The sequence below is a fragment of the Hemitrygon akajei genome, chromosome 25, assembly GCF_048418815.1.
Source record: "Hemitrygon akajei chromosome 25, sHemAka1.3, whole genome shotgun sequence".
Taxonomy (NCBI): Eukaryota; Metazoa; Chordata; class Chondrichthyes; order Myliobatiformes; family Dasyatidae; genus Hemitrygon; species Hemitrygon akajei.
Genome location: NC_133148.1, coordinates 22,384,183 through 22,408,921, shown reverse-complemented (window position 1 = coordinate 22,408,921; position 24,739 = coordinate 22,384,183). Strand labels below are relative to the sequence as shown.

Below are 24,739 nucleotides of genomic sequence, written 5' to 3'. Positions count from 1 at the left end.
AAGTTGCTCTCAAGCAGAAAGCGGGGTGGAGAATTCGGGATGAAGAAGACAGGTGTCACAAACAGGTGATGGTACTGGGTGACAGGATTTGTGTGGCAGAAGGTGAATGGCAGTTTTCTGGGAATCGGAAGGATAGGTGGTGAATTGAGGATTGTGGTGGCTTATCATCCAGCGGTGAACGCGGTAGACAGGATTTAAATAAAAGAAGGAAGGTAGCGTTTAGGGTATTGCTGATTTTTGAATGTGGACCTGTTTATAATATCAATCCAAGTAGATTAACTAAGGATTTGCAAAAAAAAAAGCAGTAAGAGATATTGTGTGTGGAAGAACTTTAAGAGACAGTGCACACTTAGTGTTTCTGTAAAGATAATAAGCAATGTGAAAAAGCTTTTGGGATAAAAGCTGTGGGAGGAAGAAAATTAAAACCAAGGAATAATATTGAACAACAGTGGCTTTGGGGAGTAATCACAGGAGTGCTTCTAGATGTATCAATGGAACAAGTTAAAAATAATTTAGTCGGGGGAAAAGTTGTGACACTAAACATTTAAAGGGGCTTTGTGTGGAATAAGAACAGATAGTTTATCAGTGTTGAATTAATTTGATGTAACAAGTTGCTGGATTTAGGTTATATAAGTTATATGGTTCGAGTTTGTGTACCACCATCTCTGAGATGTTTTCGGTGCCAGAAGATTGACCATGTAGCAGCTGTGTGTGAGGGCAAAAATCGGTGATGTAGATGTAGCAGAGAGCATGATTGTGCCAATTGTGGAGAAGGTGTTAGACCAATATGTTGCGTTTGTGTCAAAGAATTTAGCCCTGGTTACGCAGGGTGTCCTGCATAGAAGAAAGCTGTGGAAATGCAATATGTTTGGGTAGAAATGAGCATATCATGTCTAGAGTCTCTTCAGAAAGCACATACGACTGTGTCAACAGGACATATGAGTACCTACAAATAGATTTAAAACAGTGTGTTGAGTAATTTTATAACAAAGGATTCGTTGATATTTGATAAAACTAGAGTCTGTCACTTTCATGGCAGATGTGGTAAATATACAGCTCAAACAAACAATAGGCCAGAAAAAAAATAAACATCATATTAAAAGCTCCAGAAAAACCTCTAGAGATCAAAGACTTAACTCTAGAAGTCACTAATGCTTCTTTACAAGGATGTATTTAATAGAAAAGACCTCAAAGTTTTTTGGGGGTTGTTTTTTTTTCCAGTTTACTCTTTTACAATGGAAAGCTGTAAGTTTGTTCGCCAATGGCCAGGGGATCTGAATGCTTCTGGTACTTTGACAAGTGCGAATGCGGCGAACACACCCAAGATGCTGCTGCCTGCCCTGCCGAGTTCCTGTGTGTTACTCGGATTCCCAGCATCTGCAGATTTTCTCGGGTTTGGAATGGGAATGCGGCAACAGTGGGGGACTTTTTACAGCAGAAGTATTTGGTGTGCTTGGAAGAACCCCAGCTGATGGCTTTAACGCCGCTCTGCCAAACGCCTTTAAACATTACTGGAAGACGAAGGGCAAAAAAAGCAAAAATTTAACCACAAATCACCGTGGCTGTGAAAGCGGGAGCGAGCCCAGCGCGGGGGCGCGCTCTGGATGTGACGTCACCGTCACGTGACCATACAGGAAACTTTCAGAGCGGCGGCGGCCGGCGGTCAATCGGCTCCGAGGAGCGGGTCGCGGCTGGGGGTTAGAATCCGTCCGGGCGGCCGGGCCAGTGATCACCCTGAGCGGTCTGGACCTTGCTCTCGCCCCGCTTCCCGATCGCAGAGGACCCGGGGACCTCCCTGCGTTAACAAGTCTCTCCGGTGAGAACTGGGGCAGAGCGAAAGTAAGTTGTCCTTTTTTCCTGTCTCTTTGTGGGGACGACTGGGTGCGGGTGGGATAGACCGGACAAAGGGGACATCTGATCGGCTTCACTTGGTCCACCCGAGCCTCGCTCAACTTTTTAATTGTCCTTTCTGATGAACAAAGGCAGAAAAATGTTAACGCTTTGAAAAGTGGGCCAGAGCTGTGCTTCCAACACCAGCGGCATTTGTGCATCACAGTTTATGAAAACATCTAGTGTCTGATTGTTCTCTCTGTAGCTCCCTGATTCATCTGGGGAACTGACGGGTCTGTAAACTAGGGGTGAGGCAAGGGTTGCTGAGGTATTCTCAACCAGAACCATTCTATTTGCCCCGTTTCAAAAAATACAGCAGCAATAATTCGGCGTAAAAAACAGAAACTGCTGGAAATTCTGCAGATGTTGGAAATCCAGAGCCACACACACAACTGGCTGAAGGAGTTCAGCAGGTCAGGTAGCATCTGTGGAAGGAGACCTCCAGTTATCTGGTTCTTTGACAGTTTACAACTTACTGAACAGAGCTAGCATGCTGTTATGACAGAAGTTTATTGGTGCCCAGTTTAAAGGTGGGAAGGTTTTCTTCTCTCTAAAACTTGAATCTTGGCAACATCGATCTACTGCGAAGTGATTCTGCTGTGATTAGTTATATAACCATACAACAATTACAGCACGGAAACAGGCCTTCTAGTCCGTGCCGAACGCTTACTCTCACCTAGTCCCACCGACCTGCACTCAGCCCATAACCCTCCATTCCTTTCCTGTCCATATACCTATCCAATTTTACTTTAAATGACAATATCGAACCTGCCTCTACCACTTCTACTGGAAGCTCCTTCCACACAGCTACCACTCTCTGAGTAAAGAAATTCCCCTTCGTGTTACCCCTAACCTTTTGCCCCTTAACGCTCAACTCATGTCCTCTTGTTTGAATCTCCCCTACTCTCAATGGAAAAAGCCTATCCATGTCAACTCTATCTATCCCCCTCATAATTTTAAATACCTCTATCAAGTTCCCCCCTTAACCTTCTACGCTCCAAAGAATAAAGACCTAACTTGTTCAACCTTTCTCTGTAACTTAGGTGCTGAAACCCAGGTAATATTGTAGTAAATCTCCTCTGTACTCTCTCTATTTTGTTGACATCTTTCCTATAATTCGATGACCAGATCTGTACACAATACTCCAAATTTGGCCTCACCAATGCCTTGTACAATTTAAACATTACATCCCAACTCCTATACTCAATGCTCTGATTTATAAAGGCCAGCATACCAAAAGCTTTCTTCACCACCCTATCCACATGAGATTCCACCTTCAGGGAACTGTGCACCATTATTCCTAGATCACTCAGTTCTACTGCATTCCTCAATGCCCTACCATTTACCATGTATGTCCTATGTTCTTTGCGTTTGCTGTGCAGACTGTGTCTGGAGACAGAGGTGAGTAAATTGAGATGGGCGTTGTCTGGAAAGTTGTCCAAATCTCTGTTGGTAATGGCCAAAAGTGGGGCTGTGTTTAACTGCCAGTCGAGAAAAAAGATGTCTTGTATTCTGAATAAAAACACAAAATGCTGGCAGAACTCGGCAGGCCAGACAGCATCTATGGGAGGAGGTAGTGACGACGTTTTGGGCCGAAACCCTTCATCAGGAGTGAAGTAACATGGGATGGTCGAGGGGAGATAAGAAGTGGGGGGAGGGATGAAGTAGAGAGCTGGGAAGTGATAGGCTGGAGGGAAATGGGCTAGGGGGGAGGTGGAGAATTATGGGAAATAAACGAGAAAGAAAGGTAGGGCTGGGGGGAGATTATAGTGAGGGGGGAAAAAGAGAGAGAAAGAGAACCAGACTGAAATAATAGATAGGGATGGGGGGGCAGGGGTACCAACAGAGGTCTGTGAGTTGGATGTTCATGCCGGCAGGTTGGAGGCTACCTAGGCGGGAGATAAGGTATTACTTCATCGACCCGCGTGTGGTCTCATCTTGACGGTAAAGGAAGCCATGGACAGACATGTCGGAATGGGAGTGGTCTGTGGAATTGAAGTGTGTGGCCACAGTGGCGGATCTCCCTGTGTTTTTATTTATTTCCAGCATCTGCAGATTCACTCGTGTGACTTGAATTCTGAAAGTTATTTACCCTTCTCACTTCTGGAAATTGTTCATCGTTCTCTATTCCTGGGTGCTTCTGTCACTGAGAATGTCTGGATATAGAATGATATTGAACATTGGTGCAGTACTAGACAGCTGGCTGAGGAGCCCAAGTCATTGTGTATATTTAAAGCAGATGTTGATAGGTTTCCGATTAGTCAGGATGTCAAAGGTTACAGGGGAAAAGCACGAAAATGGAGTTAAGAGGGATAATAAATCAGACATGATGGAATGGTGGACAGGACATGATGGGCCGAATGGCCTAATTTTGCTCCTGTCTCGTTTGTTTGCATGGATAAAGTAAAAGGTAAGGAGAGTGTAGGGGATCTGCAGAAAGAGGGGGTGTTTTGGGTTTTAATACCCCTCTCACCGGTGGAAGTCAGGAAACGGGTGAATTTCAGTAGTAGAGTCGGTGAGGGAGCCACTGGCAGAAACACTCCAGTAGAAGACAGAAGGAGAAGCAGAGGTGTTGATACCTGCAGCATTCCCAAATGGAAGATAAAATCACAAGACATCGGAGAAGAATTAGGCCGTTCAGTCCATCAAATCTGCTCCACCATTCCATCGTGGCTGATCCCGGATCTCACTCAACCTGCCTTCTGGCCCTAACCTTGGATGCCCTGACCAATCAGAAACTACCAATTTTTGCTTTAAATATAGTCACAGTCTTGCCCTCCAGAGCATTCCACAGATTCACTACTCTCTGCTATAAAAATTCCTCCTTGCCTCTATTCTGAAGGATCGCCCCTCAGTTTTGAGGCTGTGCCCTCTAGTTCTGGACACCCCCACTATAGGAAACATCCTCTCCATATCCACTCTATCTGTGTCCTCTGGTCCTAGACTCCCCCACTATAGGAAACATCCTCTCCATATCCAACTTATCTGTGTCCTCTGGTCCTAGACTTCCCCACTATAGGAAACATCCTCTCCATATCCAACTTATCTGTGTCCTCTGGTCCTAGACTCCCCCACTATAGGAAACATCCTCTCTATATCCAACTTATCTGTGTCCTCTGGTCCTAGACTCCTCCACTATAGGAAACATCCTCTCCACATCCACTCTATCTGTGCCCTCTAGTTCTGGACACCCCCACTATAGGAAACATCCTCTCCATATCCACTCTATCTGTGCCGTCTAGTTCTGGACACCCCCACTATAGGAAACATCCTCTCCATATCCAACTTATCTGTGTCCTCTGGTCCTAGACTCCCCCACTATAGGAAACATCCTCTCCACATCCACTCTATCTGTGTCCTCTGGTCCTAGACTCCCCCACTATAGGAAACATCCTCTCCACATCCACTCTATCTGTGTCCTCTGGTCCTAGACTCCCCCACTATAGGAAACATCCTCTCCACATCCACTCTATCTGTGTCCTCTGGTCCTAGACTCCCCCACTATAGGAAACATCCTCTCCACCTCCACTCTATCTGTGTCCTCTGGTCCTAGACTCCCCCACTATAGGGAACATCCTCTCCACATCCACTCTATCTGTGTCCTCTGGTCCTAGACTCCCCCACTATAGGGAACATCCTCTCCACATCCACTCTATCTGTGTCCTCTGGTCCTAGACTCCCCCCCCCCCCCCCCCATAGGAAACATCCTCTCCACATCCACTCTGTCTGTGCCCTCTGGTCCTAGACTCCCCCACTATAGGAAACATCCTCTCCACATCCACTCTATCTGTGCCCTCTGGTCCTAGACTCCCCCACTATAGGAAACATCCTCTCCACACCCACTCTGTCTGTGCCCTCTGGTCCTAGACTCCCCCACTATAGGAAACATCCTCTCCACATCCACTCTGTCTGTGCCCTCTGGTCCTAGGCTCCCCCACTATAGGAAACATCCTCTCCACATCCACTCTATCTGTGCCCTCTGGTCCTAGACTCCCCCACTATAGGAAACATCCTCTCCACACCCACTCTGTCTGTGCCCTCTGGTCCTAGACTCCCCCACTATAGGAAACATCCTCTCCACACCCACTCTATCTGTGCCCTCTGGTCCTAGACTCCCCCACTATAGGAAACATCCTCTCCACACCCACTCTGTCTGTGCCCTCTGGTCCTAGACTCCCCCACTATAGGAAACATCCTCTCCACACCCACTCTATCTGTGCCCTCTGGTCCTAGACTCCCCCACTATAGGAAACATCCTCTCCACACCCACTCTATCTGTGCCCTCTGGTCCTAGACTCCCCCACTATAGGAAACATCCTCTCCATATCCAACTTATCTGTGTCCTCTGGTCCTAGACTCCCCCACTATAGGAAACATCCTCTCCACATCCACTCTATCTGTGTCCTCTGGTCCTAGACTCCCCCACTATAGGAAACATCCTCTCCACATCCACTCTATCTGTGTCCTCTGGTCCTAGACTCCCCCACTATAGGAAACATCCTCTCCACATCCACTCTATCTGTGTCCTCTGGTCCTAGACTCCCCCACTATAGGAAACATCCTCTCCACACCCACTCTATCTGTGCCCTCTGGTCCTAGACTCCCCCACTATAGGAAACATCCTCTCCACACCCACTCTGTCTGTGCCCTCTGGTCCTAGACTCCCCCACTATAGGAAACATCCTCTCCACACCCACTCTATCTGTGCCCTCTGGTCCTAGACTCCCCCACTATAGGAAACATCCTCTCCACACCCACTTTATCTGTGCCCTCTGGTCCTAGACTCCCCCACTATAGGAAACATCCTCTCCACACCCACTCTATCTGTGTCCTCTGGTCCTAGACTCCCCCACTATAGGAAACATCCTCTCCACACCCACTCTATCTGTGCCCTCTGGTCCTAGACTCCCCCACTATAGGAAACATCCTCTCCACACCCACTCTGTCTGTGCCCTCTGGTCCTAGACTCCCCCACTATAGGAAACATCCTCTCCACACCCACTCTATCTGTGCCCTCTGGTCCTAGACTCCCCCACTATAGGAAACATCCTCTCCACACCCACTCTATCTGTGCCCTCTGGTCCTAGACTCCCCCACTATAGGAAACATCCTCTCCATATCCAACTTACCTGGTCCTTTCAATATTCAGTAGGTTTCAATGAGATACCCCGCATTCTACTGAATTCCAGTGAGTACAGGCCCAAAGCTGCCAAACACTCCTTATATGTTAACCCCTTAATTCTGGAATCATCCTTGTGAACCTTCTCTGGACTCTCTCCAATGACAACACATCCCTTCTGAGATATGGAGCCCAAAGCTGTTGACAATACTCCAAGTGCAGCCTGGCTAGTGTCTTATAAAGGTTCAGCATTATCTCCCTGCTTTACGTTCTACGCCCCTTGAAATAAATGCCAGCATTGCATTTACCGCCTTTACCACAGACTCAGTCCATAAATTAACCTTCTGGACATCTTGCACGAGGACTCCTAAGTCCCTCTGCACCTCTGATGTTTGAATTTTCTCCCCATTTAGAAAATAGTCTGTACTATGCCATACATTTCCCAACACTCTATTCCATCTGCCACCTTTTTGTTCATTCTTCCAAGTTGCCTAAGTCTTGCTGCAATCACATTGCTTCCTCAGCACTACCTACCCCTCCACCTATCTTTGTATCATCCACAAACTTTGCCACAAAGCCATAAATTCCATTATCCAAATCACTGACAAACAATGTGAAAAGTAGCGGTCCTAATACTGATCCCTGAGGAACACCACTAGTCACCGGCAGCCAACTAAAAAAAGGCCCCCTTTATTCCCACTCGCTGCCTCCTGCCTGTCAGCCATTCCTCTATCCATGCCAGTATCTTTCCTGTAACACCATAGGATTTTATCTTGTTAACCAGCCTCATGAGTGTCACCTTACCAAATGCCTTCTGAAAATCCAAGTAAATGACATCCACTGCCTCTCTTTTATCCATCCTGCTTGTTACTTCCTCGAAGAACTCTTAACAGATTTGTCAGGCAAGATTTCCCTTTACAGAAACCATGCTGACTTTGACTTAATTTATCATTAGTCTCCAAGTACTCCGAAACCTCGTCCTTAGTAATAGTCTCCAATACTTTCCCAGCTACTGAGGTTAGGCTAACTGGTCTATAATTTTCTTTCTTTTGTCTTTCCTCCCTTCTTAAAGAGCGGAGTGACATTTGTAGTTTCCCAGTCCTCTGGGACCATGCCAGAATCAAGTGATTTTTTGAAAGATCATGACCAATGCATCCGTTATCTCTTCAGCAACCTCTCTCAGGACACTGGGACGTTGTCCAACTGGTCAAGGTGACTTATCCACCGTAAGACCTTTCAGTTTGACTAGCATTTTTCTGACTCACAGTAACTCACTCCTGCTCCCTGACTCACACGGACCTCTGGCACACAGCTAGTGTCTTCCACAGTGAAGACTATTGCAAAGTACCCATTAAGTTCATCTGCCATTTCTTTCTCCCCCATTACTGCCTCACCAGCATCATTTTCCAGTCGTCCAATATCAACTCTCACCAACCTTTTATTCTTTATATAACTGAAAAAAATTTTGGTATCCTGCTTTCTATTATTAGCTAGTCTGCCCTCATATTTCATCTTTTCCCTTCTTATAGCTTTTCTTGTTGCCTTTTGTTAGATTTTAAAAATTTCCTGATCATCCAACTTCCCACTCACTTTTGCTACACTGTATGTTCTTTCCTTGGCTTTAACTCTGTCCTTACCTTCTCCTATCAACCACGATTGCCTGCCCCTGCCATTTGAGAACAACTTCTTCTGTCGGACGTATCTATCTTGCAAGTGATGAACTATTCCCAGAAATTCAGCCACCTCTGCTCTGCTATTCCCCCTCTCCCGCAGTATCCCTCCCTACCAGGGCAAGTTCGTCTCTCATGCGTCTGTAATTCTCTTTATGCCATTGCGTTAGCGATACATGTGACTTGTGCTTCTCCCTCTGAAACTGCAGTATGAATTCAATCATACCATGATCACTGCATCCTAAGGGTTCCTTTACCTTAAGCTCCCCGATTATGGGTTATTACAAACACCCAATGTAAGATAGCCTATCCTGAGTAGGCTCAAGCACAAACTGCTCTAAAAAGCCATCTGGTAGGCATTTAACAAATTCCCTCTCTTGCGATCCGACACCAACCTGATTTTCCCTGTCCTCTTGCATATTGAAGTCCCTACTTCCCTTATTAAAGCCTTTTCCAGCTCCCACTGCAATCTCAACCCCACATCTTGGCTACTATTTGGAGGCCTATATATGATTCCCATAATGGTTTTTTTTTACCCTTGCAGTTTCTTAACTCCACCCACAAAGATTCAACATTCACCTCTTTCTAAAGGTGTAATTCCATCTCTTACCCACAGAGTCGAGCCACCACCTATGCCTTCCGGCCTGTCCTTTTGATACAAAGGATATCCTTTGATGTTAAGCTCCCACTAAGACCTTCTTTCAGCCACGACTCAGTGGTGCCCACATCATCATGAGACCAATCTCTAACTGCGCCTCGAGTTCACCCACCTTATTCTGAATGCCTTGTGTATTTAAATACAGCACCTTCAGTCCTGCATTCTTCGCCCTTTTGAATTTTGCTCCGATGGTACAATTTAACCCTTTACTCTGTCTGTATTTGTACCCAAACATTGGCTTGTCCTTCCTTACATTCATGTTACATCCATCATCTACTTGTAAACCTGTTGGCTCATCCTCAGCTCTATCGTACTGGATCCCACCCACCCCCCGCCATATTAGTTTAAACCACTCCCAACAGCTCTCGTAAACCAGCCCATGAGAATATTGGTCCCCATCAGATTCAAGTGCAACCCATCCCTTTTGTACAGGTCCCACCTTCTCCAGAAGAGGTCCCAATTATCCAGAAATCTGAACCCCTGCCCCCTGCTCTAATTCTTCAGCCACACATTTATCTGCCACCTCATTCTATTCCTATCCTCACTGTCGTACGGCACAGACAGCAACCCCGAGATTACTACCCTTGAGGTTCTGCCTCTCAGCTTCCTTCCCAATTCCCAGAATTCTGTTTCAGGACCTCCTCCCTTTTTCTACTTTATGTTGTTAGAACCAGTATGTACCACGCCTTCTGGCTGCTCACCCTCCTTTTCAGGATAATCGTGGACGCTCTCAGGAACATCGCCGGCTCTGGCACCTGGGAGGCAAACTACCATCCGTGTTTCTCTCTCACATCCACAGAATCACCTGTCTGTCCCCCTAACTACAGAGTCCCCTATTACAGCTGGTGATGGCGGGTTGTTCCTCACTCTTGTGTTTAGTGTTATTGTAAAACCTCACTATAAAGACGAAAATAATCTCGGCTGAAATCCTGTCCCGGGCCTGTTGGTGACTTATATAAATTCGTTTTACAGGGTGAAACAAGATTATGCGAATCTCAAACACAACAGCGGTGAATTCACAGTCGTGGGGCCGTCCGTCTGCTCTGGGTGTGGGAAAGGATTCACTCGATTACTCCAGCTGCTGATGCACCAACCGGCTCACCGAGAGAGAGACAGACTCCGTTCCTACATCGGTGGGCTCGTACCTTAGAGGAGCTCATTCATCTGTCAACGTTAGCGCAGGGCTTGACTCCGTTATCCAGCCTGATGACACACCAGACCGGGGAGAGGCCGTTCGTCTGCTCCGCATGTGGGAAGAGATTCAGCCAGTCGACCAATCTGCAGGCACACCAGCGAGTTCACACTGGGGAGAGGCCGTTCACCTGCTCTGAGTGCGGGAAGGGATTCACTCAGTTGTCCAGCCTGGTGAATCACCAGCGCGTTCACACCGGGGAGAGTCCGTTCATCTGCTCCGAGTGCGGGAAGAGATTCACTCAGCTCTCCCACTTGCAGACACACCAGCGAGTTCACAGCGGGGAGAGGCCGTTCACGTGCTCCGAGTGCGGAGGGAAATTCACTCAGTCGTCCCATTTGAAGACGCACCAGCGCGTTCACACCGGGGAGAGGCCGTTCTCCTGCTCTGAGTGCGGGAAGACATTCAGTCAGTCAGTCAATTTGCGGACACACCAGCGCGTTCACACCGGGGAGAAACCGTTCACGTGCTCGACGTGCGGGAAGGAATACGCTCAGCTGACCAGTCTGATGATGCACCAGCGAGTCCACACCGGGGAGAAGCCGTTCATCTGCTCCGAGTGTGGAGTGCGATTCACTCGGTCGTCCCAATTGAAGGAACACCAGCGGGTTCACACCGGAGAGAAGCCGTTCACTTGCTCGACGTGCGGGAAGGGGTTCGCTTGGTCAAACAACCTGGTGATACACACACGGATTCACACCGGGGAGAGGCCGTTCGTCTGCTCTGAGTGCGGGAAGGGGTTCACCCGGTCCAACGAGCTGGTCAAGCACCAGCGGGTTCACACCGGCGAGCGGCCGTTCCCCTGCTCGACGTGCGGGAAGGGGTTCCGTCAGTCCACCGACCTGCTGAACCACCAGCGCATTCACGCTGCGGAGGAAGATTGAATGGACCGTAAGCTGAGCATTTCTCTCGAAATCCGACAGAAATTCACCAGAGCTGCAGGAGTTCCTGGATGTTGGATTCTGTTCCTGCTGATCCCAGGGCATTGAGAACAATTGGTTTACTACGACAGAGTATAATGCTCTGGATCTGTGATTAAAATAAAACAGTTTATCTGAGGCTCTTCCTGTCTCTGTAGCCACATTGATTCTGCATCCTCCGATCATATGTCTCCTCTTTCTAAGGATTTGATTTCATTTTTTACCAGTGGAGCCACCCTACCTTCTCTGCCTCCCTGCTGGTCCGTTTGATATAATGTGTATCCTTGGGTGTTAAGCTCCCAACTATGAACTTTTTTTTAGCCACGACTCAGTCACGGCCACATCGTAACTTGACAATCTCTAATAGTGCCACAAGATCATATACCTTGCCCTGTATGCAGAATCTATTCAAATATAACACCTCCAATCCTGTATTCGTCACCCTGTTCGAATTTGTCCCCGTGTTACACTTCAACTGCAGTTTTTCCCTATTATCTGACAATAGACAATAGGTGCAGAAGTAGACCATTCGGCCCCTCGAGCCTGCACCGCCATTCTGAGATCATGGCTGATCAACTACTGCCTGTCCTTCCTCACTTTCTCATTGAACACTGCATCTGGTTGTATTAACAACTGCCCCGTCCTCAGCCCCATCACTCTAGTTCCCATTCCCCTGCCAAATTAGTTTGAGCCTTCTCAGCAGGTCGAACAAACTTGCCCACAAGGAGATTCATCACCCTGGCTGTTCTCTTTGGACAGACCATACCTTACCCAGAAGAGATCCCCATTGATCCAAAAATCGGATGCCCTGCCCCCGCACTAATTTCTCTGCCACGCATTTATCCGCCAAATCATCCTGTTCTTACCCTTACTAGCTCATAGCAAAGGCACCAATCCGGAGATTTCTGCTCCAGGAGTTGGCCCTCCTTATCCGGGGGGGATTGACTCCAGAACCCCCCAAGGATACCAAAAAACGCGGATGCTCAAGTCCCTTATTTAACCTGGCTCAGTGCAGTGGACTTTAGGACCCAGGGGAGCTCAGGACCCGCTGCTCGTGGCTGCTGCTGAATCCGCAGTGTTTCTGTTCCGTTGACGGAAGACAATCACGATTGAAAATTAAGTGGAAATAATAAAGCGATCGGAAAGAGGTGAAACGCCATCGGTCATTGGAAAAGCGTTAGGCTACAGTCGGTCAACGATCGGAACAATTTTAAAGGATAAAGTGAGAATAATGAAGCAAGTGCGGGCTCTGCCCCGATGAAAGCTACCACTATTACTAAGCAACGCAGTGGTTTAATTACTGAAATACATACATTTCTTAAGTGTTTTGTATGCATAGAAAGGTAAGATATATACTATATACTAAGACAAACGTTTGACTAACTGATGCTAAATAATACCGGATGTACCTGTTCCGACTTGCGTACAAATCCGACTTAAAGACAGACTCAGGAACGGAACTTGTTCATAACCCGGGGACTGCCTGGACTTTAAATCATCTCTAGATTACTTATAATACCTAATACAATGTAAATGCTATGTAAATAGTTGTTATACTGCATTGTTCAGGGAATAATGACAAGGACAAAAAGTCTGTACATGCTCAAACAACGAGTGCTGGAGAGAGAACTTCCGGGTTTTTCTGATCCGTGGTTGGTTGAATCTGTGCATGCGGAACCCGCGGATAAGGAGGGCCGACTGTATTCTCTCTTCAGGACCTCCTCCTTTTTCCTACCAACGGTACATTATTGGTACCGATAAGTACCCTGACCTCTGCCTGACCCCTCAAGGACGCTGTGGACCTGATCTGAGGAATCCCTGACCCTGGCACCTGGGAGGCAACGCACCATCTGGGTGTCTCCATCAATTTTCCAGAATGGAATCGTCCTGTCCCAAATGCTCTCGTCTTCTCCTCCCTTCCCTTCTGAACCTCGGAGCCAGACTCAGTTGCTGCAGCTTTCCCCCTGTAGGTCTCACCTCCCAAAGGTATCCCGAGCTTTCCCCCTGTAGGTCTCACCTCCCAAAGAGTGGTTTTCGTTGAGAGGGTGCTCTGTGCTGGCTGCCTATTCCCTCTTCCTCTCCCATCAGGTAAATACCTCCTGCAACGCGAGGGTGTTTACCTCCCTGTGGCTCCTGCCTGTCGCCTCCTCAGTCTCCCGTGCCGTCGGGCTGCGGCTCCAGTTCCTCAGCACGGTCTCCGAGAAGCTGTGACTCACTGACCTCCGCGAAGGTGCAGTTCTCGGGGAGAACTCCCACATCACACAAAGAGAACGCACCGCTAACCCTGGACCCATTCTCGTTGCACGAGCCATCTACTAGTAGAGAAAGAGGAAAACCTACATGCTTAGAGCCTCTGCGTGTTCTCACTCATGCTGTTGTCAAAGCCCGGCCCTCCAACACTGTCCAATCCGACAATGGCCTCGCTGCGTTTCATTTTACTGGCCTTTTCTGAGTGCCTAAAAGATCATCATGACTGCAGCCGGCTGCAAAGACCCAAAAGGTCCTGACCTCATTTTAAGCCTCGTGATGATTGTAGCCCAACTCAATGGGCTGAATGGCCCAGTGTTGCTGCTGCTGCCAAGCGTTCTGATCTCCCTTACCAACCTCTGCCATTCCTCCCAGCCCGGAGATTTCCCCATGGTATCTACGCCACCGGGCCGAAGACCTCAGCAATGACTCACGTTGAGCCCCACATCTCAGCACTCAGCCTAGCCCGTCCTACACGAGCCCCCCCCCCCCCCCCACGGGCAGCGTCTCATGTCGCAAATATCACCCTGCAGATCCTGTTTGGCCTGCTCGGCGCCAGAAACGATGCCTTCATTTTCAGTTCCCTTCGGAGCTACTGTCCCATCTCCTCTAGCAACGTCGGCCCTGAAGGGATTCTCTGACAGGTTTTCCGACTGCCTCTGGTCCCTGTTCTGGCGACCTTTGACCTGAGTTGTGTCCCTTTCCACACTTCCTGCCTGAGCTACTGGTTTCCCCGTATCCACAACAGCTGTGGCCTCCTTGGTGTTGGGCTCCAAGAGGTGCTGGATCATAGCACGAACAGTACACACCTTTCGTTGCACAATGTGCCGACCTTTCAACCTACTCTAAGGTCAATGTAACTATCCCTTTCTCCATAGTCCTCTATTCTTTAGTCATCCATCTGCCTATCCAAGAGCCTCCTAAAAGCCTTTAACTCAAGACTCAAGGTTGATGATTGTTCATGTCATTTCTGGTACGCAAGCGTAAGGGAGAATGGAATAAATGTTTCTCTGGATCGGGCTATGGATATGTTCCACAGACGCAGATAAAGAGCGCAATATTAATAAAAACAATAAAGACATAAGATATCATGTTTGTATCTGTATGAGTGATGCAAGCAACAGGAGGGTCTACATAAGATGACTGATTGGAAATGATAAAGTAGTGGATGGGGGGAGATGTTGATCGGCCTCACTGCTTGGGGAAAGGAACTGTTTTTGAGTCTGGTGGTCTTGGTGTGGATGCTACGTAGCCTCCTCCCTGATGGGAGTGGGACAAACACTCCACGAGCTGGATGGGTGGGATCTCTCATGGTGATGTTGGCTGTTTTCTGACACCCTACTGTACATGTGCCCTTGATAGGAGGTAGGCTGGTGCCAGCGATGCACTGGGTGGTTTTGAGTACCCGTCGTAAAAGTCTCTGGTCCGCTGCTGTGCCGTTTCTTTGCCATGCAGTGATGCAACATACAGGATGTTCTCTACCGCACCTCTGAGTATTGATGTAAATAGTCCGGCTCCCTTTATCCTCCTCAGAAAGTAAAGGCACTGGTGACTGTGTAGGATGTGTTCTGGGTCCATGGGAGATTGTGTGGGTGGGCACTCCCAGGAGTTTGAAACCGCTCGCGGTTTCCGCTGATGTAAAGAGGGGTGCAGGTTCTCTTGAAGTTAATAAACATCTCCTTTGTCTTGTTGGCATCGAGGAAGAGGTTACTTGCCTGGCACTCGGCCTTGAGTTCTTCCACCTCCTCATTGTTGGTAAAGAGCCCCACCACTGTCGTGTCATCGGCAAACTTGACAACGTGATTGTTTGGCTGTGCCGTTGTGTGTGAGCAGTGGGTTCAACGCAGGGCCCTGGAGGGCACCAGTGATGGGAAGGGTGGGGTGGCTGTGCATTCTGAATATTGGAGGTCTATTCATTTGGAAGCAACACCCAGTTAGTCGCACAATGGTGCACTTAGACCATGGAGTAGGAGTTTGTTCGCTAATGTCTGTGGGACAACAGTGTTGAACGCCGAACTGAAATTCAGGGGGAAAAAGACACGGGTGTCTGGTGCATGACTGTTGATATGGCATCTGTCAGGGAGCGGTATGTGCCTCTGGCACTGCCCATGCCAGTGTGTTCCTCGTACCCACCATTCACAGTGTGAAATACCTACGTCGCTGACGTCCCCTCCCCATACTTTACCCCAATCACCCTCTAATGTTAACCATTCACCACCCTCCCCTGGGGAAAAGGTGCTGATTGTTCACTCGATACACACCTCTTTTCCTTACACTAAGTGAAATATATTCCTTGAAAGGTAACTTGTTTAAGATAGATAGCAGCAAGTCATATCCTTTGTCTGGTTATCTTTAGTTGTCACCTCTCATCCTCATTTGTACCAAAGAGAAAAGCCTCATCTCACTCATCCTTTCCTCAGATATACGGCATTCTGACATCCCGGCACACTTAGGTAATGAAAACGTGCTAAGTGGCCACTATTATTTATCTGCATGGTCACTGAGTGTACGTGCGTGGTCTTCTGCTGCTGTAGCCCGTGCGTTTCAAGGTCCGAGCGTTCAGCGATGCCCTGCATGCTCCACTGTTGTACAGGTGCTTATTGGTGTTCCTGTCAGCTTGAACCAGTCTGGCCACTCTCCTCTGATCTCTCTCAGCATTTTCGCCCACAGATCTGCTGCTCACTGGATGTTTCTGTATTTTGTTTCTCAGATGCTCGATGCACTCTATCTGGCACAAACTATCATTCCACGGTCAAACTCACTTAGATCACACTTCTGATGTTTGGTCTGAACAACAACTGAACCTCTTGACCGTGTCTGCATGCTTTCATGCATCGAGTTGCTGCCGTTTGATTGGTTGATCAGATATTTGCATTGACGAGCATGTTACCTAGTATAAAGTGGCCACTGAGTGCATTTCCACAAGTGCGATTTGATGTTGGGAGAAATGCAAATTTGAAATGTACTGTAACGTCAATGAATATTTGTAACCAAGAAATTAAGGGTTATGGTGCAGGTAATAGGATCACTTGATGTTCTCCTAAGGGGTCATTCTCTTAATTGAGAACACCTATGCATGACTTTGTTGAACGTGGGGAAGCTGATCCATAGGCAGCCACCACACCGTCCTTAACAGTGACTCTCGTCTGAAATACAGGAGGCTGGAAAATGAAAAACTGTGCTCTGAACGTTATGAAGGCCAGGTTAGGAATCCACCTCAGCTTTAATTATACCCACAGACCTCAGTTCTCAGGATGCGGTGAAGATTGAGTATCAAATATTTCCTCAAATGGACAGAGACAAAAAAACAGAGGGGAGCAAGAACAGTGAGGGGCCACGTGGGCTTGGTGGATTCAGGAACAGTTATTACCCCTCAATCATCAAGCTCTTGAACCAGAGGGAATAACATCACTCACCCCAACACTGACCTGATTCCACAGCCTTCAAGGACTTAACAACCCATGTTCCTGATATTTATTGCTGATTTATTTATTATTAATATTTCTGTTTGTATTTGCAGAGATTGGTGTCTTTTGCATGTCAGTTGTTTGTCTGTCTTTGTTGTGTGTTTTCATTGATTCAATTGTATTTAACTGTGAATGTCTGGAAGAAACTTCATCTCGGGGTAGTATAGAGTGGCATTCATCTATTTTGATCATTCATTTACTTTGAACAGTGAACTTCTAACTTAAAGGCACTATTTGCACATTGAATCCTTTTAGGTGGGTTCACATGTCAGCCAAATATAAATTCGGGAAACTGATGGAAAAAAATGATGGTAAAGTGTTGCTGGAAAGGGTTAAGTTAGGTTATATGAGTTATATGCTTCGAGTCTGTTATGAGGAAGCAGGTTTGGTTATTGAGAGAGAAGACACTGATTATGAAAAAGCACATTAGCCATTTATTTACAGGTGTTGGCATGTGGCCTAGTGGGCAAGGCATCAGACTAGTAACCTGAAGGTCACTGGTTCGAGCCTCAGCTGAGGCAGCGTGTTTGTGTCCTTGAGCAAGGCACTTAACAACACATTGCTCTGCGACGTCACCGGTGCCCTTCCCTTGGACAACATCGGTGGCGTGGAGAGGGGAAGGCCTGCAGCTTGGGCCATACAACCCTGCCCAGGAAATTCCAGGCCGACGGATGCCACCACCATAACCTGTAAAAGTTGGACCAAACATCTAAGTCACCCTAAGTGACAGAAACGGCGACACTAAACATTCAGTGACACTTCAAACTCAACGGGTACCTCATTAAGTCTCCCCAAGTTACACAACTACAGAATTAAACATTCAACAGGCACTTAACCCTCCTATATCTGCAACGTACTTTCCCAATGGTTCTTCAGCTCTGGAGTCTCTCAGTCGTGGTGTATGAAACCGGACACCGGTGCCAATGGGGGGGTGGGGGGCACGGCAACCAATGGCAAGAGCTGCAGAGTATCCGCTGAATGGGTCAATCACGAACCATCATGTCGGAAGCGGCTTTCGCACACTAACTCTTCACCTTACAGATTCTATGTGCCTCCCCCCGAGATGTCTTCAGTGTCAGAAGTTGGGTCAAGAGCAGTTGTGTGCGGGGGGGTGGGGGGGGAGTGGTGCGACAGATGTGGTGGAGAATATGATTGTGGTAATTGTAGAGTAAGCTTTAGTCCAAAATGGAGCAATTGTGGAGGGGAATGTAGCTCTGCTTAAGCAGGGTGTCCTGTACATTAAAAAAAATGCCGTGGAGGTGCAACAAGGTTGTGTAGAAATGACATATCATTCCCATACTTCGAAAAGCACAGAGGACTGTGTCAATTGAACCTAATAATGCCCAGATAAATTAAAGTCAGTGTGTAAAATGCATGATGGTATAACAAAGGATTCTCTGAATGTTGATTAACTAAAATTTGTTACTTTCATGTTAAATGTGGCGACAAACAGCACAAACTAAAAGTAGGACAGAAAATGATTAAATTTATATTAAAAACTTCTGAAAAATATAGAGATAAAAGACTGAACTCTAGAAGTTATGATGCTTTACAAGGCGGAGTAAATAAGGTTCCGACATCAAAGGAGAGTTGTTAATGTTTTTTTTAATTTTCTGATGTTTTGCAATGGAATGCTAGGAATTTGTCAGCTCGTGGCCAGAGAAGTGTTAATGTTTTTTTAAAATCATTTTTTCTTTATTGGAATGCTAAAAGATTCTTAGCTAATGGTCAGAGGATTTTAATGCTATGTTATAGTCCATAAAATGCCATTCCTTTTTCTCAGTTCCTTTGTCTCCGCCATATCTGTTCCCAGGGCATCAGATGTCCTTCGTTAAGGAATGGGGCTTCTCTTCCTCCAGTTCACCCGCATCCCGTCCATTTCCCAAATGCCCGCACCTACCCCATCCTCCTGCCTTTACAGTGATAGAGTTTCTCATGTCCTCACCTACCACCCATCAGCCTCCGCACCCAACACATCATTCTCTGCATCATCTCCGAAGGGATCCTGCTACCGAAAACTCTCCGCCCTTTCCGCTTTCCGCAGGGATCGCTCCCCCTCCACAACTCCCTTGTCCATTCGTCCCTCCCCACTGATCTCCCTCCCGGCACTTGTCCCTGAAAGGGGCCTGAGTGCTACATCTGCCTTTTCACCTGCTCCCTCGCCTCCCTTCAGGTCTCCAAACAGTCCTTCCAGGCGAGGCAGCACTTCACCTGTTGTGTCTGGTGCTCCCGAAGCGGCCTCCTCTCTAGTGGTGAGAACTGCCGTAAACTGGGGGGATCGTCTCGCCAAGCAGTTCCACTCCGCCCACCAAAAACCAGACATTTTAATTCTGATTCCCATTCCCGTTCCAACATGTTGGTCCGTGGCCTCCTCTTGTGCCAAGATGAGGCCAGCCTCCGGGTGGAGGAGCAACACCTCATGTTCTGTCTGGGTAGCCTCCAACCTGATGGCATGAGTATCGATTTCTCCTTCCAGTAAAATTAAATTTTCCTCCCACTCCCCTAGTCTTCTATTTCCCACTCTGGTCTTTCACCTTTTCTTACACCCTCTTGTGTCTCGTCCTCCTTCCCTTTTTCCCCGTGGTCCACTCTCCTCTCCCATCTGATTCCTTCATCTCCAGCCCTTTACCTTTCCTACCCAGCTGGCTTCATCCTTCCTCGCCTTCCCCCCTCCGCTTTACTCTGACATCTTCCCCCTTCCTTTGCAGTGCTGAAGAAGGCTCTCGGCTGTTCATTGACTTCCATGGATGCCGCCCGACCGACCTGCTGAGCTCCCCCGGGGCTGTGGGGAAGGTAGTGGGAGACTGCAGGAAGAAAAGTGCTCAGTAGGTGGCGGTAAACACCACACAGGTCGCGGGGAGGCCAAACGCAGCGAAGCCAGGCGGGAGCGAGCCGACTGCGCAGGCGCGCGTTTGGACGTGACGTCGCCGGCACGTGACCGCGACAGGAAGCTCCCTGGCCGTCAGCGGAGGGGGGCCGCGGGTTTACCCGGGTCCGGGGCAGGTCACGCCCCGGGGGAGGGGTAACGAACCCGTGCGAGCTGCGGTCACTGCCTTCCCCGCGGACCCGGGTGCTGCCCCGCGATAGTGACGGCAGCTGCTGAGCGGGGAACTTTGCGAGTCCGAACCGGGGAAGTTGCTTTCACCTGCGGGGGCGACTGAACCAGTGAGTCGCACTGGTGCCCAGTTTAAAGGTGAGACGGGAGGGTTTCTTCTGTCCGGAGCTGGAGCCTTTGCAACGTCGTGTTACTGTGACCTGATTCTGTTGCGATAAGCTTTGCTCTGCCGGCAGTCTGGAGACGCAGATGCACAAATTGAAATTGGGACGGGTCTCCCAGACGCGGCCCGTCCGATTGGCTTCACTTGGGCCACTCTAGCCACTTACTGACCCTTCTGGTGAGCAGGTTGCTGGAGACAGAACGATGTTAACGCTTTGAAACGTGGGCCAGAGCTGTTGCCGAGGGCTGTGGCCCCAACAGCGGCTGCAGCTCTGCCTCACAGTTCGTAATATGTCTGGGGTTTGATTTCTCTCTCTGCCTGGCTTGACTCATCTCAGGAACTGACAGATCTGTAAACTACAGGTGATGCCGAAACTGCTAGACGTTCCGCAGATGCTGGGAATCCAGAGCGAAGCACACATGCTGGAGGAATTCAGCAGATCAGGCAGTAAACAAAATAGAGGAGAGTGCAGAGGAGATTTACTAGCATGTTACCTGGGTTTCAGCACCTAAGTTACAGGGAAAGGTTGAACAAGTTAGGTCTTTATTCTTTGTAACGTAGAAGGTTGAGGGGGGACTTGATAGAGGTATTTAAAATTATGAGGGGGATAGATAGAGTTGACATGGATAGGCTTTTTCCATTGAGAGTAGGGGAGATTCAAACAAGAGGACATGAGTTGAGAGTTAAGGGACAAAAGTTTAGGGGTAACACGAGGGGGAATTTCTTTACTCAGAGAGTGGTAGCTGTGTGGAAGGAGCTTCCAGTAGAAGTGGTAGAGGCAGGTTCGATATTGTCATTTAAAAAAAATTGGATAGGTATATGGACAGGAAAGGAATGGAGGGTTATGGGCTGAGTGCAGGCCAGCGGGACTAGGTGAGAGTAAGCGTTCGGCACGGACTAGAAGGGCCGAGATGGCCTGTTTCCGTGCTGTAATTGTTATGTGGTGATAGTATGTGTGCGGGAAATAAACTGTCCACATTTAGCCCAGAGCTGGATAAGTTCAGCAGGCTAGGCAGCATCTGTGGAAAGGGAATGTATCAGTTTAGAGACTCCCTATTATTATCTGATTGTTTGAAAATTCATAACTTATTGATCATGGTTTGTATGGTGTCATCAAAGAGAAATTCACTGGCACCCAATTGAAAGGGGAGATGGGAAGGAGATCTTCTCCCCAAACCTTTGCAACATCGTACACGATGAACTGATTCTAATGCAGTAAGCACTTTGGCTTTGGTCTGCTGACGGAGTCAGGAGACTCAGATGAGATAATTGGGATTGGGATGGGTCTCCAGACGCTGCCTATGTACAAATCTTTGTAGGTAATGGTTATAGTCTGAAAAGGGACCAAGAAATGGACTGTGTCTAACTCCCAGTCAAGAAAAAATGTCTTGTATCCTGAAAATAATTTACCCATGCAGGGGGTCGTTTTGACTTCTGGATTTTGTTCAGCATCCTCTGGTCCTGGGTTCTTCTGCTCCTGGACATATTCTAGTCTACCTAGGTGTAGAACGATATTGAACACCTGCATCAAATAACAATTGGACGATCTCCAATCAGTGACTCCAAATCAGCTAATCCTCACACTCGGTGGCATTATAATCGCTAAGTGTGTGGACGATACAAAGGCAGAGGGTCAGGCAGTGCTGTGGAAGCAACACCCGTGTGCAGAAGGGTTCGGACAGATGAGAACGGACAAAGAAGAGGCAGACAGAACACAGTGCAGGGAAGTGTATGGTCACGCACTCTGGTAGAAGGAGTAACGATGTAGACTGTCTTCTAAATTGGGAGAAAATTCAGAAATGAGAGGTGCCAAGGGAAGCTTCTTGCAGGATTCCCTATAAAGGTTAACCTGCAGGTTGAGTTGGTGTTAAGGAAGGCAAATGAAATGCTTGTATTTGTTGTGACAGGACGAGAGTATAAAAGCAAGGATTTAATACTGAGGCTTATAAGCTCTTGGTTGGTCAGACTGCACTTTTGGGACCTTTGTCGAGGAAAGGATGTGCTGCTGATCGCATTGAGCCCTCTCAAATATTGAAATGACTAGGTAGAGTGGGCGTGGAGAGGATGTTTCCTTTAGCGGCAGATGTGCAGGACCAGAGGACACAGCCTCAGAACAGAACGTCCATTTAGAACAGAGATGTGGTGGAAGTTCCTTTGCCAGAGGGTGGAGAATCTATGGGATTCATTGGACAGGTGGCTGTGGAGGCCAAATCATTGGTTGATAGGTTCTTGGTTAGTAAGGGGGTCAAAGGTTACAGGCAGAAGCCAGGAGAATGGAGCTAAGAAGGGATAATAATCAGTTATGATGGGATGGTGGAGCACACTTGATGGGTTTAAATTTATTTGCTCTGATGTCTTTTGGTGGCATGGATAAATAGAAGGAAAGGAGAGTGCAGGAGATCTGCAGAAAGAGGAGATGTTTGGGATTTTACTACCCCTTTCACCAGTGAAAGACAGGAAACAAGTGAGTTTCAGGAACAGGAAGGGGCCAATAACTCTACTGAGTTTATTTTTATAGACCACCCAATAGTAACAAGGACTTCAAGGAGCAGGTGCGGAGACAGATTCTGGAAAGGTGTAATAATACCAGGGCTGTCGTGGTGGGGGCTTTTACTTTCCCAAATATTGATCGGCATGTCCCTGGAATGAGGAGTTTAGATGGGGTGGAGTTTGTTAGATGTGCTCAGGCAGATTTCTTGACACAATATGTAGATAAGCCTACAAGAGGGAGAGGCTGTACTTGATCTGGTATTGGGAGATGAACCTGGTCAGGTGTCAGATCCCTCAGTGGGAGAGCATTTCGGAGATAGTGATCAAAATTCTATCTCCTTTATTGGAGAGGGATAGGAACAGACAAGTTAGGAAAGCGTTTCATTGGAGTAAGGGGAAATTTGAGGCTATCAGGCAGGAACTTGGAAGCAAAAATTGGAAACAGATGTTCTCAGGGAAATGTAGCGAAGAAATGTGGCAAATGTTCAGGGGATATTTGCATGGAGTTCTGCATAGATACGTTCCAATGAGACAGGGAAAGGATGGCAGGGTACAGGAACCGTGGTGTACAAAGGCTGTTGTAAATCTAGTCAAGAAGAAAAGAAGAGCTTATGAAAGGTTCAAAAAACTTGGTAATGATAGAGATCTAGAAGATTATAAGGCTAGCAGGAAAGAACTTTGGAAAGAAATTAGGAGAGCTATGAGAGGCCTCAAGAAGGTCTTGGTGGACAGGATTAAGGAAAACCCCAAGGCATTCTACAAGTATGTGAAGAGCAAGAGGATAAGAAGGGAGAGAATAGGACCAATCAAGTGTGACAGTGGAAAAGTGCGTATGGAACTGGAGGAAACAGCAGAGGTACTTAATGAATACTTTGCTTCAGTATTCACTACGGAAAAGGACCTTGGCAATTGTAGGGAAGACTTACAGCAGACTGAAAAGTTTGAGCTTGTAAATATTAAGAAAGAGGATGTGCTGGAGCTTTTGGAAAGCATCAAGTTGGATAAGTCTCTGGGGCCAGATGAGATGCCTCCCAGGCTACCTTGAGAGGTGAGAGAGGTGATTGCTGAGCCTCTGGCAATGATCTTTGCATTATCAATAGGGTCAGGAGAGGTTCCGGAGGATTGGAGGGTTGCAGATGTTCCTTTATTCAAAAAAGGGAGTAGGGATAGCCCAGGAAATTATAGGCCAGTGGGTCTTACTTCAGTGGTTGGTAAGTTGATGGAGAAGATCCTGAGATGCAGGATTTATGAACATTTGGAAAGGTATAATATGATTAGGAACAGTCAGCATGGCTTTGTCAAGGGCAGGTCATGCCTTATGAGTCTGATTGAATTTTTTGAGGATGTGACTAAACACACTGATAAAGGTAGAGCAGTAGATGTAGTGTATATCGATTTCAGCAAGACATTTAACAAGGTACCCCATGCAGGGCTTATTGAGAAAGTAAGGAGGCATGGGATCCAAGGGGACATTGCTTTGTGGATCCAGAACTGGCTTGCCTACAGAAGGCAAAGAGTGGTGGAGATGGGTCATATTTTGCATGGAGGTTGGTTACCAGTGGTGTGCCTCAGGGATCTGATCTGGGACCTCTAGTCTTCATGATTTTTATAAATAACCTGGATGAGGAAGTAGAGGGTTAGGGTTAGTAAGTTTGCTGATGACACAAAGGTTGGAGGGGTTGTGGATAGTGTGGAGGGCTGTCAGAGGTTACAGCGGGACTTTGATAGGATGCAAAACTGGGCTGAGAAGTGGCAGATAGAGTTCAACCCAGATAAGTGTGAAGTGGTTCATTTTGGTAGGTCAAATATGATGACAGAATATAGTATTAATGGTAAGACTCTTGGCAGTGTGGAGGATCAGAGGGATC

The 24,739-nt window shown here is 47.5% G+C and overlaps 1 protein-coding gene across 1 annotated transcript in view; it reads left to right on the top strand.

Annotated features, from left to right (window-relative positions):
• Positions 1 to 1,623: 1,623 nt before the first annotated feature.
• The window catches only part of LOC140716252 (uncharacterized), a 45,592-nt gene continuing 22,476 nt past the window's right edge, over positions 1,624 to 24,739 (top strand). The window contains exons 1-3 of the mRNA XM_073028861.1: positions 1,624 to 1,839; positions 10,310 to 11,412; positions 19,872 to 19,956. Of these exons, the coding sequence (XP_072884962.1) occupies positions 10,544 to 11,412; positions 19,872 to 19,956 (954 nt within the window). The 5' untranslated portion in view covers positions 1,624 to 1,839; positions 10,310 to 10,543. The remainder of the gene's footprint in view (positions 1,840 to 10,309; positions 11,413 to 19,871; positions 19,957 to 24,739) is intronic.